At 51.9% G+C, this 19,792-nt stretch overlaps 1 protein-coding gene across 1 annotated transcript in view; it reads right to left on the bottom strand.

Moving 5' to 3' along the window:
* CHD3 (chromodomain helicase DNA binding protein 3) overlaps positions 1 to 19,792 on the bottom strand; it is a 106,314-nt gene that overhangs the window by 80,200 nt on the left and 6,322 nt on the right. Inside the window, exons 2-6 of the mRNA XM_086871900.1 lie at positions 13,122 to 13,240; positions 7,955 to 8,143; positions 5,713 to 5,837; positions 2,458 to 2,696; positions 839 to 969 (exon numbers count right to left, since the gene is read on the bottom strand). Of these exons, the coding sequence (XP_086728026.1) occupies positions 839 to 969; positions 2,458 to 2,696; positions 5,713 to 5,837; positions 7,955 to 8,143; positions 13,122 to 13,240 (803 nt within the window). The remainder of the gene's footprint in view (positions 1 to 838; positions 970 to 2,457; positions 2,697 to 5,712; positions 5,838 to 7,954; positions 8,144 to 13,121; positions 13,241 to 19,792) is intronic.

Raw genomic sequence — 19,792 nt, 5'->3', positions numbered from 1 at the left:
ACAGCGTGGGGACAGCGTGGGGACATCAGTGGGGACATAGTGGGGACATCGTGGGGACAGCGTGGGGACAGCGTGGGGACAGTGTGGGGACAGTGTGGGGACAGCGTGGGGACAGTGTGGGGACAGTGTGGGGACAGCGTGGGGACAGCGTGGGGACATCAGTGGGGACATCGTGGGGACAGCGTGGGGACAGTGTGGGGACAGCGTGGGGACAGCGTGGGGACATCAGTGGGGACAGCGTGGGGACAGTGGGGACAGCGTGGGGACAGCGTGGGGACAGCATGGGGACAGTGGGGACAGTGGGGACAGTGGGGACAGTGGGGACAGCGTGGGGACAGCATGGGGACAGCATGGGGACAGCGTGGGGACAGTGGGGACATTGAGGGGACATTGGGGACATTGCGGACATTGGGGACATTGGGGGACATTGGGGACATTGGGGACATTGGGGACATTGGGGACATTGGGGGACATTGGGGACACTGGGGACATTGGGGCAGGAGGTGACCACCAGGGGGACATCAAGGACAAGTGTCCCACGCCGTGTGCCCATCCTCAGTGTCCCTGGGTGTCCCCAATGTCCCCAATGTCCCCAATCCCCCCAATGTCCCCAATGTCCCCAGTGTCCCCAATGTCCTCAATGTCCCCAATGTCCCCCCAATGTCCCCCCAATGTCCCCAATGTCCCCAATCCCCCCAACCCCCCCAATGTCCCCAATGTCCCCAGATGTCCCCAATGTCCCCAATGTCCCCAATGTCCCCAATGTCCCCCAATGTCCCCAATGTCCCCAGATGTCCCCAATGTCCCCACTGATGTCCCCAATGTCCCCAGCACTCACCGAGCTGCTTTTCTTGCGCTTTCCCCCCAGCACCCCCAGTTTGATTTTCAGCGGCGCCATCTTCCTGCCCTTCATCTTCCTCTTCAGCTCGGGCACCCGCGGGCTCTTACTGCGCTTCTTGTGCCCGGGACCTGCGGGGACAGGCCTCGGTCACCCCAAAAATCATCCTGGGGACCCCAAAAATCATCCTGGGGACCCCAAAAACCCCCAGAGTGACCCCAAAATCCATCCCTGGGACCCCTCCTCAGCTCGGGCACCCGCGGGCTCTTACTGCGCTTCTTGTGCCCGGGACCTGCGGGGACAGGCCTCAGTCACCCCAAAACCATCCTGGGGACCCCAAAAATCATCCTGGGGACCCCAAAAACCCCCAGAGTCACCCCAAAATCCATCCCTGGGACCCCAAAATCCATCCCTGGGACCCCTCCTCAGCTCGGGCACCCGCGGGCTCTGACTGCGCTTCTTGTGCCCGGGACCTGCGGGGACAGGCCTCGGTCACCCCAAAAACCATCCTGGGGACCCGAAAATCATCCTGGGGACCCCAAAATCCACCTCAGGGACCCCAAAAACCCCCAGAGTCACCCCAAAATCCATCCTGGGGACCCCAAAATCCACCTCAGGGACCCCAAAAACCCCCAGAGTCACCCCAAAATCCATCCCTGGGACCCCAAAATCCATCCCTGGGACCCCTCCTCAGCTCGGGCACCCGCGGGCTCTGACTGCGCTTCTTGTGCCCGGGACCTGCGGGGGCAGGCCTCGGTCACCCCAAAACCATCCTGGGGACCCCAAAATCCACCTCGGGGACCCCAAAAACCCCCAGAGTCACCCCAAAATCCATCCCTGGGACCCCAAAATCCATCCCTGGGACCCCTCCTCAGCTCGGGCACCCGCGGGCTCTGACTGCGCTTCTTGTGCCCGGGTCAGGGCTCAGTCACCCCCAAACCCCCCCCCAGTGACCCCCAAACCCCCCCAAACCCCCCCCAGTGACCCCCAAATCCCCCCCAGTGACCCCCAAACCCCCCCCAGACCCCCCAAACCACCCCCCAAACCCCCCAGTGACCCCCAAACCCCCCCCAGTGACCCCCAAACCACCCCCAAACCCCCCCAGTGACCCCCCAGTGACCCCCAAACCCCCCCCACTGACCCCCAAACCCCCCCCAGGCCCCCCAAACCCCCCCAAACCCCCCCCAGTGACCCCCAAACCCCCCCCAGTGACCCCCAAACCACCCCCAAACCCCCCCAGTGACCCCCAACCCCCCCCCAGACCCCCCAGTGACCCCCAAACCCCCCCAGTGACCCCAAACCCCCCCCAGTGACCCCCAAACCACCCCAAACCCCCCCCAGTGACCCCCAAACCACCCCAACCCCCCCCCAGTGACCCCCCAGTGACCCCCAGTGACCCCCAAACCCCCCCCAAACCCCCCCAGTGACCCCAAACCCCCCCAAACCCCCCCAAACCCCCCCCAATGACCCCCAAATCCCCCCCCAATGACCCCCAGTGACCCACAAACCCCCCCAAATCCCTCCCAGTGACCCCCCAGTGACCCCCAGTGACCCCAAACCACCCCCAAACCCCCCCAAAACCCACCCCAAAAAAAAGACACCCCGGGACCCCTCCCCACCTTTCCCCTCCTTGGTCTTGGCCTTGCGCAGGGGAGGGGGCGGCGCCTCGGGGGCCACGGCGGCCACGGCGGCCGACACCTGCTCGGCCACGGCGGCCGCTGCGGCCGCTGCGGCCGCGGCCACGGCGGCCGCCGAGCCCTTGAAGGGGTTGTTGGCGCTGAACTCCCGCCACTTGGCCCCCAGGATGGTCATCATCTTGGACATGGGGATTTTGGGGTTCTTCTTGGCGATCAGGGGCCTGGGGGGACAGGGCTGGGGTCACTCGGGGGTCCTGGGACCATCCTGGGGTCACTCTGGGGTCACTCAGGGGTCCTGGGGTCACTCAGGATGGGGCTGGGGTCATTTGGGACCATCCTGGGGTCATTTGGGGGTCCTGGGATGGGTCTGGGGTCACTCTGGGACCATGCTGGGGTCACTCAGGGTTCCTGGGGTCACTCAGGATGGGTCTGGGGTCACTCGGGGTCCTGGGACCATCCTGGGGTCATTTGGGACCATCCTGGGGTCACTCAGGGGTCACTCTGGGGTCACTCGGGGGTCCTGGGACCATCCTGGGGTCATTTGGGACCATCCTGGGGTCACTCGGGGGTCCTGGGATGGGTCTGGGGTCACTCTGGATGGGTCTGGGGTCATTTGAGACCATCCTGGGGTCACTCAGGGTTCCTGGGGTCACTCAGGGTGGGTCTGGGGTCACTCAGGGGTCCTGGGGTCACTCAGGATGGGTCTGGGGTCACTCAGGGTGGGGCTGGGGTCACTCAGGATGGGTCTGGGGTCACTCAGGGTTCCTGGGGTCACTCAGGGGTCCTGGGGTCACTCAGGATGGGTCTGGGGTCACTCAGGATGGGTCTGGGGGCCCCCAGGATGGTCATCATCTTGGACATGGGGATTTTGGGGTTCTTCTTGGCGATCAGGGGCCTGGGGGGACAGGGCTGGGGTCACTCGGGGGTCCTGGGATGGGACTGGGGTCATTTGGGACCATCCTGGGGTCATTTGGGGGTCCTGGGACCATCCTGGGGTCACTTGGGGGTCCTGGGATGGGTCTGGGGTCACTCAGGGTGGGTCTGGGGTCACTCAGGGTGGGTCTGGGGTCACTCAGGATGGGTCTGGGGTCACTCAGGGTTCCTGGGGTCACTCAGGGTGGGTCTGGGGTCACTCAGGGTGGGTCTGGGGCCACTCAGGATGGGGCTGGGGTCACTCAGGGTTCCTGGGGTCACTCAGGGTGGGTCTGGGGTCACTCAGGGTGGGGCTGGGGTCACTCAGGGGTCCTGGGGTCACTCAGGGTGGGGCTGGGGTCACTCAGGGTGGGTCTGGGGTCACTCAGGGTGGGTCTGGGGTCACTCTCAGGGTTCCTGGGGTCACTTGGGACCATCCTGGGGTCACTCAGGACCCTCCAAGCATTTCTCTGTGTGTCCCCCCACCATGGAACCCCCCAGGGACCCCCAAACACCCCCCAGGGACCCCCAAACCCCCCCCAGGGACCCCCAAAAACACCCCCAGGGACCCCCAAACACCCCCAGGGACCCCCAGGGACCCCAGCCCCACCTCATGAACTGGCTGAAGGCCTTGTAGTTGGTGAGGGTGTGATAATCCTCCTCGGTGAACACGTGGTCCCAAACACCCCCAGGGACCCCCAAAGACCCCCCAGGGACCCCCCAAAAACACCCCCAGGGACTCCCCAGGGACCCCCAGGGACCCCCCAGGGACCCCTAGGGACCCCCAAACAACCCCAGGGACCCCCAGGGACCCCCAGGGACCCCCAGGGACCCCAGCCCCACCTCATGAACTGGCTGAAAGCCTTGTAGTTGGTGAGGGTGTGATAATCCTCCTCGGTGAACACGTGGTCCCAGGCCCCCAGGGACCCCCAAACCCCCCCCAGGGACTCCCAAACCCCCCCAGGGACCCCCAGGGACCCCCAGGGACCCCCCAGGACCCCCAGGGACCCCCGGGGACCCCAGCCCCACCTCATGAACTGGCTGAAGGCCTTGTAGTTGGTGAGGGTGTGATAATCCTCCTCGGTGAACACGTGGTCCCAAACACCCCCAGGGACCCCCAAACCCCCCCAGGGACCCCCCAAAAACACCCCCAGGGACCCCCAGGGACCCCCAGAGACCCCCAGGGACCCCCAGGGACCCCCAGGGACCCCCCAGGGACCCCAGCCCCACCTCATGAACTGGCTGAAGGCCTTGTAGTTGGTGAGGGTGTGATAATCCTCCTCGGTGAACACGTGGTCCCAGGCCCCCAGGGACCCCCAAACACCCCCAGGGACCCCCAAACACCCCCAGGGACCCCCCAGGGACCCCCAAACACCCCCAGGGACCCCCAGGGACCCCCAGGGACCCCAGCCCCACCTCATGAACTGGCTGAAGGCCTTGTAGTTGGTGAGGGTGTGATAATCCTCCTCGGTGAACACGTGGTCCCAGGCCCCCAGGGACCCCCAAACCCCCCCAGGGACCCCCAAACACACCCAGGGACCCCCAAACACCCCCAGAGACCCCCAAACCCCCCCAGGGACCCCCAGGGACCCCAGCCCCACCTCATGAACTGGCTGAAGGCCTTGTAGTTGGTGAGGGTGTGATAATCCTCCTCAGTGAACACGTGGTCCCAAACACACCCAGGGACCCCCAAACCCCCCCAGGGACCCCCAGGGACCCCCAAACACCCCCAGGGACCCCCAAACCCCCCCCAGGGACCCCCAGGGACCCCAGCCCCACCTCATGAACTGGCTGAAGGCCTTGTAGTTGGTGAGGGTGTGATAATCCTCCTCGGTGAACACGTGGTCCCAGGCCCCCAGGGACCCCCAAAGACCCCCCAGGGACCCCCAGGGACCCCCAGGGACCCCCAAACCCCCCCCAGGGACCCCCAAACCCCCCCAGGGACCCCCAAAAACACCCCCAGGGACCCCCAAACCCCCCCAGGGACCCCCAGGGACCCCAGCCCCACCTCATGAACTGGCTGAAGGCCTTGTAGTTGGTGAGGGTGTGATAATCCTCCTCGGTGAACACGTGGTCCCAAACACCCCCAGGGACCCCCAAAAACCCCCCCAGGGACCCCCAGGGACCCCCAAACCCCCCCAGGGACCCCAGCCCCACCTCATGAACTGGCTGAAGGCCTTGTAGTTGGTGAGGGTGTGATAATCCTCCTCGGTGAACACGTGGTCCCAAACCCCCCCAGGGACCCCCAAACACCCCCAGGGACCCCCCAAACCCCCCCAGGGACCCCCAGGGACCCCCAAACCCCCCCAGGGACCCCAGCCCCACCTCATGAACTGGCTGAAGGCCTTGTAGTTGGTGAGGGTGTGATAATCCTCCTCGGTGAACACGTGGTCCACGTCCTCCAGCCCCCAGGCCCCCAGGAGCTGCGCCGAGGATTTCTGCTCCACCGCCTGCCAGGGGACATCGGGGACATCATCGGGGACATCATTGGGGACATTGGGGACATCGGGGGACATCATCGGGGACATCATCGGGGACATCATCGGGGACATCATTGGGGACATCATTGGGGACATCATCGGGGACATCGGGGACATCATTGGGGACATCGGGGACATCATCGGGGACATCATCGGGGACATCATCGGGGACATTGGGGACATCGGGGACATCATCGGGGACATTGGGGACATCGGGGACATCATTGGGGACATCATCGGGGACATTGGGGACATCGGGGACATCATTGGGGACATTGGGGACATCGGGGACATCATCAGGGACATCATCGGGGACATTGGGGACATCGGGGACATCATTGGGGACATCATCGGGGACATTGGGGACATCATTGGGGACATCGGGGACATCATTGGGGACATTGGGGACATTGGGGACATCGGGGACATTGGGGACACTGGGGATACTGGGGACATCGGGGACATTGGGGGGGCATTGGGGATATTGGGGGGATTGGGGACATTGGGGACATTGGGGACATCGGGGACATTGGGGACATTGGGGACACTGGGGATATTGGGGATATTGGGGGCATTGGGGACATTGGGGACATTGGGGACATTGGGGACATTGGGGGGACACAGGTGACACAGGTGACACAGGTGACACAGGTGACACAGGTGACACAGATGACACAGGTGACACACAGGTGACACACAGGTGACACAGGTGACACAGGTGACACAGGTGACACAGATGACACAGGTGACACACAGGTGACACACAGGTGACACAGGTGACACAGGGGGTGACACACACACACAGGTGACACACAGGTGACACAGGTGACACACAGATGAAACAGGTGACACAGGTGACACAGGTGACACACAGGTGACACACAGGTGACACAGGTGACACACATGACACAGGTGACACAGATGACACAGGTGACACAGGTGACATTAAGGTGACACAGGTGACATTAAGGTGACAGTGACAGTGACACAGGTGACACACAGGTGACACACAGGTGACACAGGTGACACAGGTGACACAGGTGACACAGGTGACACACAGGTGACACAGGTGACACTGAGGTGACACAGGTGACACAGGTGACACAGGTGACACAGGTGACACAGATGACACAGGTGACACAGGTGACACAGGTGACACACAGGTGACACAGGTGACACACAGGTGACACAGATGACACAGGTGACACAGGTGACACACAGGTGACACAGGTGACACAGGTGACACAGGTGACACAGGTGACACACAGGTGACACAGGTGACACAGATGACACAGGTGACACAGGTGACACAGGTGACACACAGGTGACACAGATGACACAGGTGACACAGGTGACACACAGATGACACAGGTGACACAGGTGACACAGGTGACACACAGGTGACACAGATGACACAGGTGACACAGGTGACACACAGGTGACACAGGTGACACAGGTGACACAGGTGACACAGGTGACACACAGGTGACACAGGTGACACAGATGACACAGGTGACACAGGTGACACACAGGTGACACTGAGGTGACACAGGTGACACACAGGTGACACAGGTGACACAGGTGACATTAAGGTGACAGTGACAGTGACACAGGTGACACACAGGTGACACTGAGGTGACACTGAGGTGGCACAGGTGACACAGATGACACAGGTGACACACAGATGACACAGGTGACACAGGTGACACACAGGTGACACACAGATGACACAGGTGACACAGGTGACACAGGTGACACAGGTGACACACAGATGACACAGGTGACACACAGGTGACATTAAGGTGACACAGGTGACACACAGGTGACACAGGTGACACTGAGGTGACACAGGTGACACACAGCTGACACAGGTGACACACAGGTGACACAGATAACACTGAGGTGACACAGGTGACACAGGTGACACAGGTGACACACAGGTGACACAGGTGACACTGAGGTGACACAGGTGACACAGGTGACACAGGTGACACAGGTGACACAGATAACACTGAGGTGACACTGAGGTGACACAGGTGACACAGGTGACACAGGTGACAGGGCCTCCTGTCCCCCCCAGGTCTCACCTTCACCTTCTGCCCGCCGTCCTCGTCCGTTTTTTTCCTCCTCTTGGTTTTCTTCTCCTTCTTCTCGCGGTGCTTCCGCCGCCGCTTCCGGCCCGGCCCGCCCGAGTCGGAGCCGCCGCTCTCCGACTTCTCCCGGTACTCCTCGCGGGGGTACTCGTCCCTCTCCGACTCCAGCTCATCCTCGCTCACCTGGGCCGCCCCAAAAACATCCAAAACTACCCCAAAAACACCCCAAAAACACACCAAAAACACACCAAAATCACCCCCAAAAATACCCCAAAATCACACCTAAAACACCCCAAAAACACACCTAAAACACCCCAAAACTACCTCAAAATCACCCCCCAAAAACACCTCAAAACACCCCAAAACCATCCCAAAAACATCACAAAATCACCCCCAAAAACACCCCAAAATCACACCAGAAACACCCAAAAAACACCCCAGAAACACCCCAAAATCACCCCCAAAAATACCCCAAAATCACACCAGAAACACTCCAGAAACACCCCAAAAACTACCCCAAAATCACACCTAAACTGCCCCAAAATCACACCAGAAACACCCCAAAAACACCCCAAAAACACCCCAAAAACTACCCCAAATCACACCTAAACTGCCCCAAAATCACACCAGAAACACCCCAAAAACACCCCAGAAACACACCAAAAACATCACAAAATCACCCCCAAAAATACCCCAAAATCACGCCTAAAACACCCCAAAACTACCTCAAAATCACCCCCCAAAAACACCTCAAAACACCCCAAAACCATCCCAAAAACATCACAAAATCACCCCCAAAAACACCCCAAAATCACACCAGAAACACCCCAAAAACACCCCAAAAACTACCCCAAAAACATCACAAAATCACCCCCAAAAACACCCCAAAACTACCTCAAAATCACCCCCCAGAAACACCTCAAATCACCCCAAAAACACCCCAAAATCACACCTAAATCACCCCCAAAAACACCCCAAATCACACCAGAAACACCCCAAAAACACCCCAGAAACACCCCAAAACTACCTCAAAATCACCCCCCAAAAACACCTCAAAACACCCCAAAAACACCCCAAAATCACACCTAAATCACCCCAAAAACACCCCGAAAACACCCCAAAACTGTCACTGACACTGAGACCCCTGGAACCAAACCGGAACCTCACTCGTCCCTCTCCGACTCCAGCTCATCCTCGCTCACCTGGGCCGCCCCAAAAACATCCAAAACTACCCCAAAACTGCTCCAAATCACACCAGGAACACCCCAAAAACACACCAAAAACATCACAAAATCACCCCCAAAAATACCCCAAAAATTACCTCAAAAACACCCCAAAACCACCCCAAATCACACCAAAAACACCCCAAAAACTACCTCAAAATCACACCTAAAACACCCCCAAAAACACCCCAAATCACACCAAAAATACCCCAAAATCACACCTAAAACACCCCAAAAACATCCCAAAATCACCCCCAAAAATACCCCAAATCACACCAGGAACACCCCAAAAACACACCTGAAACAGCCCAAAATCACCCCCCAAAAACACCCCAAAACTACCTCAAAATCACCCCCAAAAACACCTCAAAACACCCCAAAAACACCCCAAAAACATCACAAAATCACCCCAAAAATACCCCAAATCACCCCAAAAAGAGCCAAACCAGAACCTCACTCGTCCCTCTCTGACTCCAGCTCATCCTCGCTCACCTGGGCCGCCCCAGAAACACCCCAAATCACACCAGGAGCACCCCAAAAACACACCTGAAACACCCCAAAAACTACCTCAAAAATTACCTCAAAATCGCCCCAAAAACACCCCAAATCACACCAGAAACACCCCAAAAACACACCTGAAACAGCCCAAAATCACCCCCCAAAAACACCCCCAAATCACACCAGAAACACCCCAAAAACACACCTGAAACACGCCAGAAACACCCCAAAAACACCCCAAAAACATCACAAAATCACCCCAAAAATACCCCAAAAACTACCTCAAAATCACACCTAAAACACCCCCAAAAATACCCCAAAAACACCCCAAAAACACCCCAAATCACACCAGAAACACCCCAAAAACGCCCCCAAAAACATCACAAAATCACCCCAAAAATACCCCAAAACTACCTCAAAATCACCCCCAAAAACACCCCCAAAAACACCCCAAATCACACCAGAAACACCCCAAAAACACCCCAAAATCACACCTAAAACACACCTGAAACACGCCAGAAACACCCCAAAAACAGCCCAAAAACTACCTCAAAATCACCCCCCAAAAACACCTCAAAACACCCCAAAAGGAACCAAACCGGAACCTCACTCGTCCCTCTCCGACTCCAGCTCATCCTCGCTCACCTGGGACGCCCCAGAAACACCCCGAATCACACCAGGAACACCCCAAAAACACCCCAGAAACACACCAAAATCACCCCCCAAAAACACCCCGAATCACACCAGAAACACCCCAAAAACACCCCTGAAACACCCCAAATCACACCAGGAACACCCCAAAAACACCCCAAAAACACACCAAAATCACCCCCAAAAATACCCCAAAACTACCTCAAAATCACCCCCAAAAACACCCCCAAAAACACCCCAAATCACACCAGAAACACCCCAAAAACACCCCAGAAACACCCCAAAAACTACCCCAAAATCACACCTAAACTGCCCCAAAATCACACCAGAAACACCCCAAAAACACCCCAGAAACACACCAAAAACATCACAAAATCACACCAGAAACACCCCAAAAACACACCTAAAATACCCCAAAACTACCTCAAAATCACCCCCCAAAAACACCTCAAAATACCCCAAAAACACCCCAAAAACATCACAAAATCACCCCAAAAAATACCCCAAAACTACCTCAAAATCACCCCCAAAAACACCTCAAATCACCCCAAAAAGAACCAAACCGGAACCTCACTCGTCCCTCTCCGACTCCAGCTCATCCTCGCTCACCTGGGCCGCCCCAAAAACATCCAAAACTACCCCAAAAACACCCCAAAAACACACCAAAAACACCCCAAATCACACCAGAAACACCCCAAAAACACCCCAAAAATACCCCAAAAACTACCTCAAAATCACACCTAAACTGCCCCAAAATCACACCAGAAACACCCCAAAAACACCCCAAAATCACACCAAAACTGTCACTGACACTGAGACCCCCAGAACCAAACCGGAACCTCACTCGTCCCTCTCCGACTCCAGCTCATCCTCGCTCACCTGGGCGCCCCAAAAACATCCAAAACTACCCCAAAACTGCCCCGAAATCACACCAGGAACACCCCAAAAACACACCTGAAACACGCCAGAAACACCCCAAAAACATCACAAAATCACCCCCAAAAATACCCCAAAATCACACCTAAAACACCCCCAAAAACACCCCAAATCACACCAGGAACACCCCAAAAACACACCTGAAACACCCCAAAATCACCCCCAAAAATACCCCAAAATCACACCAGAAACACTCCAAAAACACCCCAAAAACACACCTAAATCACCCCCAAAAACACCCCAAATCACACCAGAAACACCCCAAAAACACCCCAGAAACACCCCAAAATCACCCCCAAAAATACCCCAAAATCACACCTAAAACACCCCAAAAACACACCTGAAACACCCCAAAACTACCTCAAAATCACCCCCAAAAACACCTCAAAACACCCCAAAAACACCCCAAAAACATCACAAAATCACCCCAAAAATACCCCAAAACACCCCAAAAAGAACCAAACCGGAACCTCACTCGTCCCTCTCTGACTCCAGCTCATCCTCGCTCACCTGGGCCGCCCCAGAAACATCCAAAACTACCCCAAAAACACACCAAAAACACCCCAAATCACACCAGAAACACCCCAAAAACACCCCAAAAACACCACAAAATCACCCCCCAAAAACACCTCAAATCACACCAGAAACACCCCAAAAACACCCCAGAAACACCCCAGAAACACACCAGAAACATCACAAAATCACCCCCAAAACTACCCCAAAACTACCTCAAAATCACCCCAAAAACACCCAAAAAACACCTCAAATCACCCCAAAAACATCACAAAATCAGCCCTCAGAAACATCTCAAATTCACCCCAAAACTACCCCAAAATCACACCAAAAACACCCCAAAAACACCCCAAAACTACAGAAACACCCCAAAAAATCCAAAACTACCCCAAAACCAGTCAAAACACCCCAAAACACCCCAGAAACACCCCAAAAACATCCAAAACTACCCTAAAACACCCCCAAAACACCCCAAACCACCCCAAAACACCCCCAAAACAACCCAAAAAATCCAAAACTACCCGAAAACACCTGAAAACACCCCAAAAACACCCCAAATCATCCCAAAAACAACCCAAAACACCCCAAACCACCCCAAAAACACCCCAAAAACAACCCCAAAACACCCCAAAACCACCCCAAAACACCCCAAAACACCCAAAACCACCCAAAAACACCCCAAAAACAACCCAAAACACCCCAAACACACCCCAAAAACAACCCAAAACACCCCAAAAACACCCCAAACCACCCAAAAACACCCCAACAACACCCCAAAAACACCCCAAAACACCCAAAACCACCCAAAAACACCCCAAAAACAACCCAAAACACCCCAAACCACCCAAAAACAACCAAAAAACAACCCAAAAACAACTCCAAAAACACCCCAAAAACACCCCAAAATCACACCAGAAACACCCCAAGAACTCCCCAAACCACCCAAAAACAACCCAAAAACCCCTCAAAAACGCCCCAAAAACACCCCAAAAACAACCCAAAAACACCCCAAACCACCCAAAAACACCCAAAACACCCAAAAACACCCCAAACAACCCAAAAACACCCAAAACACCCAAAAACACCCCAAAAAATCCCAAACTACCCCAAAACACCCCAAAACACCCAAAAACACCCCCAACCACCCAAAAACAACCAAAAAACAACCTGAAACACCCCAAACCACCCAAAAACAACCCAAAAACAACCCAAAAAATCCCAAACTACCCCAAACCACCCAAACCACCCAAACCACCCCAAGAACCCCCGAGAACACCCCGAGAACAGCCCAGCAGTGTGCCTGACCCCCACACCCGCTGCGGGTGACAACAGCCCCTCACCAGCTTTTTCCGTTTCCGGGGTTTTCCGGGTTTGTTTTCCTTCTGCTTCCGGGGACCCCTTTTCTTCTTCTTCACCCCCAGGGGGCCCTCGAGACCCCGCAACAGCTCCTCGTCACCGTCTGCGGGGACACCGGCACGTCAGCCGCGGGACACCGGGACGTCAGCCGCGGGGACACGGTGACGTCAGTCACGGGGACAGCCATGGGGACACGGTGACATCAGCCATGGGACACCGGGACATCAGCCGCGGGACACCGGGACGTCAGCCACGGGGACAGCCATGGGGACACGGTGACGTCACCCACAGGACAGGGTGACGTCAGTCAGGGGACACCGGGACGTCAGTCAGGGGACACCGGGACGTCAGCCATGGGGACAGCCACGGGGACATGGTGACATCAGCCACGGGGACACGGTGACGTCAGTCAGGGGACACCGGGACATCAGCCAGGGGACACCAGGATGTCAGTCAGGGGACAGCCATGGGGACACGGTGACATCAGCCACGGGGACATGGTGACATCAGCCATGGGGACACCGGGACATCAGTCAGGGGACACCGGGACGTCAGCCGGGGGACACCGGGATGTCAGTCAGGGGACAGCCACGGGGACATGGTGACATCAGCCATGGGGACACGGTGACATCAGCCAGGGGGACACGGTGACATCAGCCATGGGGACACGGTGACATCAGCTGTAGGGACACCGTGACGGTGACACAACACCGCTGACAGTGACCAAACACCAGCAGAGCATTCCCTGACCCCCCCACGGTGACAGCGGTGACACCGTGACAGTGACAAAACACCGGTGACATCATGACAGTGACAGTGACACAGAGCATTCCCCGGCTCTCTGGGGACAGCGGTGACACCGTGACGGTGACAGTGACAGTGACAGTGACACAGAGCATTCCCTGACCCCCCCACGGTGACACCAGTGACACCGTGACAGTGACAAAACACCGGTGACACAGTGACAGTGACAGTGACAGTGACAGTGACAGTGACCAAGCACCGGTGACAGTGACAGTGACACAGAGCATTCCCCGGCTCTCTGGGGACAGCGGTGTCACCGTGACGGTGACAGTGACCAACCGCCGGCAGAGCATTCCCTGACCCTCCCACGGGGACACCGTGACGGTGACAGTGACAAAACACCGGTGACAGTGACAAAACACGAGCAGAGGATTCCCTGACCCCCCCATGGTGACAGTGGTGTCACCGTGACGGTGACAAAACACCGGTGACAGTGACAGTGACAGTGACAGTGACCAAACACCGGTGACAGTGACCCAACACCAGCAGAGGGTTCCCCACAGCGGTGACAGCAGCGTCACCGTGACGGTGACAGTCCCCAGGTGACATCAGAGCACTCCCCGGCACTCCCCGACCCCTCACGGTGACACCGTGACGGTGACAGTGACAACACCATCAGAGCACTCCCCGACCCCTCACGGTGTCACCGTCACGGTGACAGTGACAACACCATCAGAGCACTCCCTGAGCCCTCACGGTGTCACCGTGACAGTGACAGTCCCCAAACACCATCAGAGCACTCCCTGAGCCCTCACGGTGTCACCGTGACGGTGACAGTGACAAAACACCATCAGAGCACTCCCTGACCCCCCACGGTGTCACCGTGACGGTGACAGTGACAAAACACCATCAGAGCACTCCCTGACCCCCCCACGGTGTCACCGTGACAGTGACAGTCCCCAAGTGATGACACAGCATTTCCTGACCCCCCCACGGTGTCACCGTGACGGTGACAGTCCCCAAGTGATGACACGGCATTCCCTGACCCCTCACGGTGTCACCGTGACGGTGACAGTCCCCAAACACCATCAGAGCACTCCCTGACCCCCCCATGGTGTCACCGTGACGGTGACAGTCCCCAGGTGTCATCACAGCACTCCCTGACCCTCCCACGGTGTCACCGTGACGGTGACAGTCCCCAGGTGACATCACAGCACTCCCTGAGCCGTGACAGCAGCGTCACCGTGCCGCGGGTGACACCGAGGCTTCCCCCGGCCCCTTGGCCCGGTGCCACCGCGCCGCTGCCACCCGTGCGGGTGACACGGAGGCGCCGCATCTGCCGGTGTCACCGTGCCAGCCGTCACCCGCCGCCGGCTGTCCCCGAGGGGAGGCGCCGCGACCGCCCAAACCCCGCGGTTTTCCGCCTGTTCTGCACCGAAACGTTGTTTTTAATTCAAAATCTCATTTTTTAATCCTGATTTGCACCAAAATCTCATTTTTTATTCCTATTTTGCACCGAAATCTTCATTTTTAATCGTGATTTCCACTAAAATCTCATTTTTTATTCTTAATTTCCACCAAAATCTCGTTTTTTAATCCTATTTTCCACCAAAATCTCAGTTTTTATCCTTGATTTGCACCAAAATCTCGTTTTTTATCCTTGATTTGCTCAAAAATCTCATTTTTTAATCCTGATTTCCACCAAAATCTCATTTTTTATTCCTGATTTCCACCAAAATCTCATTTTTTATTCCTATTTTCCACCAAAATCTCGTTTTTTATCCTTGATTTGCACCAAAATCTCATTTTTTAATCCAGATTTGCACCAAAATCTCATTTTTTATTCTTGATTTACACCAAAATCTCATTTTTTAATCCTGATTTCCACCAAAATCTCATTTTTTAATCCTGATTTCCACCAAAATCTCATTTTTTATTCCTATTTTGCACCAAAATCTCATTTTTTATCCTTGATTTTCAACCAAAATCTGATTTTTTAATCCTATTTTGCACCAAAATCTCATTTTTTATTCTTGATTTACACCAAAATCTCATTTTTTAATCCTATTTTGCCCCAAAATTTTCATTTTTAATCCAGATTTGCCCCAAAATCTTCGTTTTTCTCTGATTTTTACCAAAATCTTCATTTTTTAGTCCTAGTTTTTACTAAAACCTCATTTTTCCTCCTGTTTTTAACCAAAATCTCCTTTTTTTCCCCAAAACCTCCTTTTTTTCTCCTTTTTTTTCCCCAAATCTCCATTTTTCCTTTTTTCCCCCAAAATCTCCATTTTTCCTCCTTTTTTTTACCAAAATCTCCTTTTTTTTACCCAAAATCTCATTTTTTCTCTTTTTTCCCCCAAACCTCCTTTTTTCCCCCCAAATCTCCATTTTTCTGCCCTTTTTTTAACCAAAATCTCATTTTTTTTCCCCAAAACCTCCTTTTTTCCTCATTTTTTTACCAAAAACCTCCATTTTTCCTCCTTTTTTTCCCAAAATCTCCATTTTTCCTCCTTTTTTCCCCCCAAAATCTCCTTTTTTTCCCAAAAATCTCCCTTTTCTCCTTTTTTCCCCAAAATCTCCATTTTCCCACCTGTTTTTTAACCAAAATCTCCATTTTTCCTCCTTTTTTTCCCAAAATCTCCATTTTTCTGCCTGGTTTTTAACCAAAATCTCCATTTTTCCTCCTTTTTTTCCAAAATCTCCCTTTTTTTCTCCTTTTTTTCCCCAAAATCTCCATTTTTCCTCCTGTTTTTCCCCAAAATCTCTTTTTTCCCCAAAACCTCATTTTTTCCTCCTTTTTTCCCCCAAAATCTCCATTTTTCCCCAAAAATCTCCATTTTTCCTCCTTTTTTCCCCCAAAATCTCCTTTTTTTTCCCAAAAATCTCCCTTTTTTTCTCCTTTTTTTCCCAAAATCTCCATTTTCCCTCCTGTTTTTTCCCAAAATCTCCATTTTTTCCCCAAAATCTCCATTTTCCCTCCTGTTTTTTAACCAAAATCTCCTTTTTTTCCCCAAAATCTCCATTTTTCCGCCTGTTTTTCCCCAAAATCTCCATTTTTCCGCCTGTTTTTTAACCAAAATCTCCTTTTTTTCCCCAAAATCTCCATTTTTCCCCCCAAAATCTCCATTTTTTCTCTTTTTTTCCCCCAAACCTCCTTTTTTTCCCCAAAATCTCCATTTTTCCTCCTTTTTTTCCCCAAAATCTCCTTTTTTTCCCCCAAATCTCCATTTTTCCTCCTTTTTTTTCCAAAATCTCCATTTTTCTCTGTTTTTTACCAAAACCTCATTTTTTTCCCCCAAAACCTCATTTTTTTCCCCAAAATCTCCTTTTTTTCCCCAAAATCTCCATTTTTCCTTCTTTTTTTCCCAAAAATCTCCCTTTTTTCCTCCTTTTTTTCCCAAAATCTCCTTTTTTTTCCCCCAAATCTCCATTTTTCTGCCCGTTTTTTAACCAAAATCTCCATTTTTTTCCCCAAAATCTCCATTTTTCCGCCTGTTTTTCCCCAAAATCTCAATTTTTCTGCCCGTTTTTTAACCAAAATCTCCCTTTTTTTCCAAAATCTCCATTTTTCTGCCTTTTTTAACCAAAATCTCATTTTTTTCCCCCAAAACCTCCTTTTTTCCTCCTTTTTTTTACCAAAAATCTCCATTTTTCCTCCTTTTTTTCCCAAAACCTCATTTTTTTCCCCAAAACCTCCTTTTTTCCTCATTTTTTTACCAAAAACCTCCATTTTTTCCCCTTTTTTTTCCCAAAATCTCCATTTTTCCTCCTTTTTTCCCCAAAATCTCCATTTTTCCTCCTTTTTTTCCCCAAAATCTCCATTTTTCTGCCCGTTTTTTAACCAAAATCTCCATTTTTTCCCCAAAATCTCCATTTTTCCGCCTGTTTTTCCCCAAAATCTCAATTTTTCTGCCCGTTTTTTAACCAAAATCTCCCTTTTTTTCCCAAAATCTCCATTTTTCTGCCCTTTTTTTAACCAAAATCTCATTTTTTTCCCCAAAACCTCCTTTTTTCCTCCTTTTTTTTACCAAAAATCTCCATTTTTCCTCCTTTTTTTCCCAAAACCTCATTTTTTTCCCCAAAACCTCCTTTTTTCCTCATTTTTTTACCAAAAACCTCCATTTTTTCCCCTTTTTTTTCCCAAAATCTCCATTTTTCCTCCTTTTTTCCCCAAAATCTCCATTTTTCCTCCTTTTTTTTTACCCAAAATCTCCATTTTTCCGCCTGTTTTTTCCCCAAAATCTCCTTTTTTCCCCCAAAATCTCCATTTTTCCCCTGTTTTTCCCCAAAATCTCCATTTTTCCTCCTGTTTTTCCCCAAAACCTCATTTTTTCCTCCTTTTTTCCCCAAAATCTCCATTTTTTTCCCCATTTTTTCCCAAAATCTCCCTTTTTCCGCCCGTTTTTCCCCCCCGCCGCAGCCCCGAGCTCCCCTCCCCCAACCCCCACCGCTCCTCCCTTCCCAAAATTCCCTTTTTTCCTCTTTTTTCACCCAAAATCCGCCCCCTGCGGCTGTTGCCGCCAACACCCGGACACCGCCGGGGGGTGTTTCACCCATTTTCCCATTTTTAGGGTGTTTCACCCCAAAATTTTCACTCCAAACCCCTAAAAAACAATCAGAATCTACAACCGGACGCGCGCGGAATTTTCCAGGCTCTAAAAAAAAGGTAAAAAACCAAGAAAAAGGTTAAAAAAAAAAATGTTAAAAAATAGAAAAATCGTTGAAAAATAAGAAAAAAAATTGGATTTTTTTTTTTTGATTTATCACCCGGGATTGAGGTGAAAAAATGAGGGGGAAAAAGTGAAAATGATGATTAAAAAAATGGGATAAAAATGGGATAAAAATGGGAAAAAATGGGAAAAATGTAATAAAACCACAATAAAAAAAAAAGGGGGAGTGATTCCGGTAAAAGGGAGGAAGGAGTTGGAACAAAGAAAAAAGGGAGGGGAACTCCAAAATGAGGTGAAAAAAGGAAAAAATGGGTAAAAAACAGCAAAAATCAAATTTTTCCCGTCAGAAAAATGTGATTTTTGGGTGTTTTTTTCCCTTTGGGTTTTATATTTTTAAGCGGAATTTTGGTAAAATCTTAATTTTTTTGGTTTTTATTAAAAAAAAGTTAAATTTGTTTGGGTGTTGTTTATCACTTTTCTCTGGGATGGGTTAAAAAAGGTAAAAATTGGTTAAAAATGAGTTAAAAAAATGAATTTTAGCTGTAAAAAACCGAATTTTAGCTGTAAAAAAAAAAAGAGGAGTTGATTTCCAGCTGAAAAAATGGGAAAAAAATGTTATTTTACCCCAAATTTGTCGATCAGGGGGGGAAAAAATGATTTTAAAAGGGTAAAAAGGAGAAAAAATTAATAAAAATGTGAATTTTTAGAGGAAAAAGTTGGGGGGGAAATGAAAATTATTTAAAAAAATGAAGATTTGGGATTTTTTGGGAAGGGGATAAAAGTTTTAAAAAGTGAATTTCAAGGTGGGTTTGGGGATATTTTAGGGTAAATAATTCAGGAATGGGTTAAAAAATTTAATTTAAAGGTGGGGGAAGCAAAAGAGGAGGGAAAAATTCTTATTTTTGAGGGGTTTTAGGGTAAAAAAAATGAGGTTAAAATTGAAAATATTTAAATTTTTAAGATTTTTCCATAAAAAAGGAGCTCAAAAATTAAAACTTGGACGTTTTTGTGGATTTTTGAAGGGGTTAAAATTCAAATTTTTGGAGTTTTTGAGGTTTTTTTGTGAATTTTTGAAGGGGTTAAAATTCAAATTTTTGGAGTTTTTGAGGTTTTTTTGTGAATTTTTGAAGGGGTTAAAATTCAAATTTTTGGAGTTTTTGAGGGGTTTTTTTGAGTCGTTTTTGTGAATTTTTGAAGGGGTTAAAATTCAAATTTTTGGAGTTTTTGAGGTTTTTTTGTGA

Source organism: Cyanistes caeruleus, chromosome 37 (genome assembly GCF_971803275.1).
Source record: "Cyanistes caeruleus chromosome 37, bCyaCae1.hap1.1, whole genome shotgun sequence".
Taxonomy (NCBI): Eukaryota; Metazoa; Chordata; class Aves; order Passeriformes; family Paridae; genus Cyanistes; species Cyanistes caeruleus.
This window is presented reverse-complemented; position numbering and strand designations above follow the sequence as displayed.